Raw genomic sequence first — 3,611 nt, forward strand, 5'->3', positions numbered from 1 at the left:
CTTGTCACCCAGGCTGGAGTACAATGGCATGATCTCGGCTCACTGCCACTTCCACCTCCTGGGTTCAAGTGATTCTCCTGCCTCAGCCTCCCAAGTAGTTGGGACTACAGGCATCCGCCACCATGCCCAGCTAATTTTTGTATTTTTAGTAGAGATTAGTTTTTACCATGTGAGCCAGGGTGGTCTTGAACTCCTGTCCTCAGGTGATCCACCAGCCTCGGCCTCCCAAAGTGCTGGGATTACAGGCACCCACCACCACGCCCAGCTAACTTTTGTATTTTTAGTAGAGACGGGTTTCACCACGTTGGCCAGGCTGGTCTCAAATTTCTGTCCTCAGGTGACCCGCCCACCTTGGCCTCCCAGAGTGCTGGGATTACAGGCTTGAGCCACTGCACCCAGCCTGATTGTGTTTTAAATGTCTATAGGATTTGAATTTCCCACACCTAAGCTTGGAGACCCCACCCTACGTTTGTCCCCACCCAGGTGGCAAATTGCACAGTGGCCACCTCAGACCATTCCTGGAAGCGTGGCCTACAAGGACAATAGCCACCTCCCAGAGCCTTACACGCTGTACATCTCCTCCCCAGGTTACTGACCTTCAAGGCCTTTGCCCAGCTCTTCATCCTGGGCTGCTCCTGGGTGCTGGGCATTTTTCAGATTGGACCTGTGGCAGGTGTCATGGCCTACCTATTCACCATCATCAACAGCCTGCAGGGGGCCTTCATCTTCCTCATCCACTGTCTGCTTAACCACCAGGTATGTAGCTGCTGCCCTCCCCATCCCCTCTCCCCACCCCACCCCCAGCATCCCTCCACCCAACATCCCTGTCCCTGGACCATTTCCCTGCATCTGGATGTGCCTCCTTCTCCAGGTACGAGAAGAATACAAGAGGTGGATCACTGGGAAGATGAAGCCCAGCTCCCAGTCCCAGACTTCAAGCATCTTGCTGTCCTCCATGCCATCCACTTCCAAGACGGTGAGAGACTGCATGCTCCCTGTGGGTGCTGGTCAAGGGAGGTGCCGGCCACTTGGTGACACTCAGCTCTGCCACGTGTTGGGTACTGAATGGGAGCTGAGGGTGCTCACCCTAGTTAGCTCATGGATGAAGTGTGGAGTTGAAGACTGGGGATTTTTATGTATATATCAGCAGACACACACACATTATCTATCTGTCTATCATCTATCTATCATCTATCTATCGATCTATCATCTATCTATCTATCATCTGTCATCTATCTATCATCTATCATCCATCTATCTATCATCTATCATCTATCTATCATCTATGTATCTATCATCTATCTATCATCTATCTATCTATCATCCCTCTATCATCTATCGATTTAAATAAAATTTCAAGAATAAGACATATATAATTTATAACAGAAGATTTACATAGATGCATTTGTATACAAATTATGTAACATATTAAACATAATACATATTTTATATATTATGTTTATAAAGTAAATTTATATACATTTATTATGTACATATAATGTATAATATATACACATAAATGTAAGATGTAAGTTTAAATATAGATATCGGCTGGGCATGGTGGTTCACGCCTGTCATCCCAGCACTTTGGGAGGCCAAGGTGGGCAGATTACCTGAGGTCAGGAGTTCGAGACCAGCCTGGCCAACATGGTGAAAACCCCCCATCTCTACTAAAAATACAAAATTAGCCAGGCGTGGTGGCAGGCGCCTGTAATCCCAGCTGCTCATGAGGCTGAAGCAGGAGAATGGCTTGAACCCAGGAGGTGGAGGTTGCAGGGAGCAGAGATTGCACCATTGCACTCCAGCCCGGGCAAAAAGAGTGAAACTCCATCTCAAAAAAAAATTAATTAAATAAATATAGATATCTTCACATATATATTTATATAGAGAAATTTTTATGTATTATGGATAGCGTATTTATAGATGCAGATTTTCAGGAGTATCGAAATATTAGAATGAATATGCAAATGGGGCAAAGTTGATTTTCCTACTAGAATGTCTAATTTTTTTTCAACGATGTTTTCCATGCCCCTGAAATGCTGTCTAGCACACAGTAAGTTCTTGGTGAATATTTCCTGAGTAAATAATAATTCAATAGCTTAGTTTCCTCACTGATAAAATGGGGATAATGGTAATCCTTACCTTGGAAGGTTATACTAAATATTAGATGAACTGGTATGCAACGGGGTTGGAAGAGTGCCTAGGACGTAGCAGGATCTCAGTGTTAAGCCTTGCAAAAGTCCAGTGAGGTAGGTATCATTGGTCTGTTTTCATTATGAGGAAACTGAATGTCATCGAGGTTAAGTTTGGTGATTTCAGAATGAGCCACAGGAATCACCCACTGTAAAAATTGTCCAAATCACGGATGACGTATTCTCTTGGCAATAAGTTTTTAAACATAATAAGGTTTACTATAGTTTTAATGAAAAAGTATAGGTATAGAACATTTTAGAAAACGGTTGTATGCATTGAAAACAAATAAAATTAAAATGTCCCATTATGCCACCACATAAAGATCCCAGTGAGTCATATTTTTGGATGCAAGCACCTTAGATCCAGTGGCTTAATTAAATAGGGAATGATTTTCCTTGCAAGAAGAGAAGTCCAGAGTCAAGTGTTGGTAATATTGCTGGTGTTGCTGGTTCTATGCTTAGTGGTGTTGTAAAAGCTGTAAACTAAGAATCTAGGTTTTCCCGTTTTCCATTCCACCCTCAGCATGTTGACATTTTATTGTATTTTCATGGTTGCAATACAGTTGCCACAGCTCCAGACATCGTGACTATGTTCCAGTCAAGAAGATGAGGGATGGGCAGGACCAGAAAGCCCTTCTCTCATGTCTCTGTCTTTAACAGTAAAGAAAAACTCAGAAAACGCTCAGTAGATTTCCCTTTACCTGGTTGGTCAGAAGTGTATCATGTGACCACTCATATGGGCAAAAAAATCCGAACCAACAGCTGTTTGACTTTCTGAAGTCCAACATGGGCGCTCTCAATGCTGAGGAGGTGGAGAATGGCTTTTGGGTTTTCCAGCTGTGCCTGTCACACTAGGGACAATCGCATTTATCATTTTAATGTGTATCCTTCTAGTCTTTGTTACTGTATTTTTAATACTCCTGCCCCTGTAGACATGACCCTTGGAATCACGTTTGCATTAATCCCGCTGCAGACTCTGAAGAAATTCTTTTCTCTCTCACAGGGTTAAAGCCCTTTCTTGCTTTCAAATATGCTATGGAGCAACAGTTGAGGACAGTAGTTTCCTGCAGGAGCCTACCCTGAAATCTTCTCTTCGCAGCTTGACATGGAAATGAGGATCCCACCAGCCCCAGAACTCTCTGGGGAAGAATGTTTGGGGCCGTCTTCCCAGGGTTGTAAGCACTGATGAGAATCAGGGGTTTCTGCTCCAAATGATCATTTTATCTTCTGTGCTCTGCAACTCCTTGAGTTCCAGAGTTTTTGAGAACAGACCCAAATTCAATGGCATGACCAAGAACATCTGGCGACCGTTTTGTTTTCTCCCACCCTTGTTGGTGCATGGTTCTAAGCGTGCCCCACTAGCGCCTATCACACGCCGGACGCAGAGGACCTCTCAGTAAATTATTTGTCGGCCGGGCG

The 3,611-nt window shown here is 44.0% G+C and overlaps 1 protein-coding gene across 1 annotated transcript in view; it reads left to right on the top strand.

Annotated features, from left to right (window-relative positions):
* ADGRE1 (adhesion G protein-coupled receptor E1) overlaps positions 1–3,603 on the top strand; it is a 66,426-nt gene extending 62,823 nt beyond the window's left edge. The window contains exons 16-18 of the mRNA XM_011967446.1: positions 588–756; positions 872–976; positions 3,196–3,603. Of these exons, the coding sequence (XP_011822836.1) occupies positions 588–756; positions 872–976; positions 3,196–3,201 (280 nt within the window). The 3' untranslated portion in view covers positions 3,202–3,603. The remainder of the gene's footprint in view (positions 1–587; positions 757–871; positions 977–3,195) is intronic.
* Positions 3,604–3,611: the final 8 nt, after the last annotated feature.

Source organism: Mandrillus leucophaeus, unplaced genomic scaffold (genome assembly GCF_000951045.1).
Source record: "Mandrillus leucophaeus isolate KB7577 unplaced genomic scaffold, Mleu.le_1.0 Scaffold8, whole genome shotgun sequence".
In the NCBI taxonomy this organism is placed as follows: Eukaryota; Metazoa; Chordata; class Mammalia; order Primates; family Cercopithecidae; genus Mandrillus; species Mandrillus leucophaeus.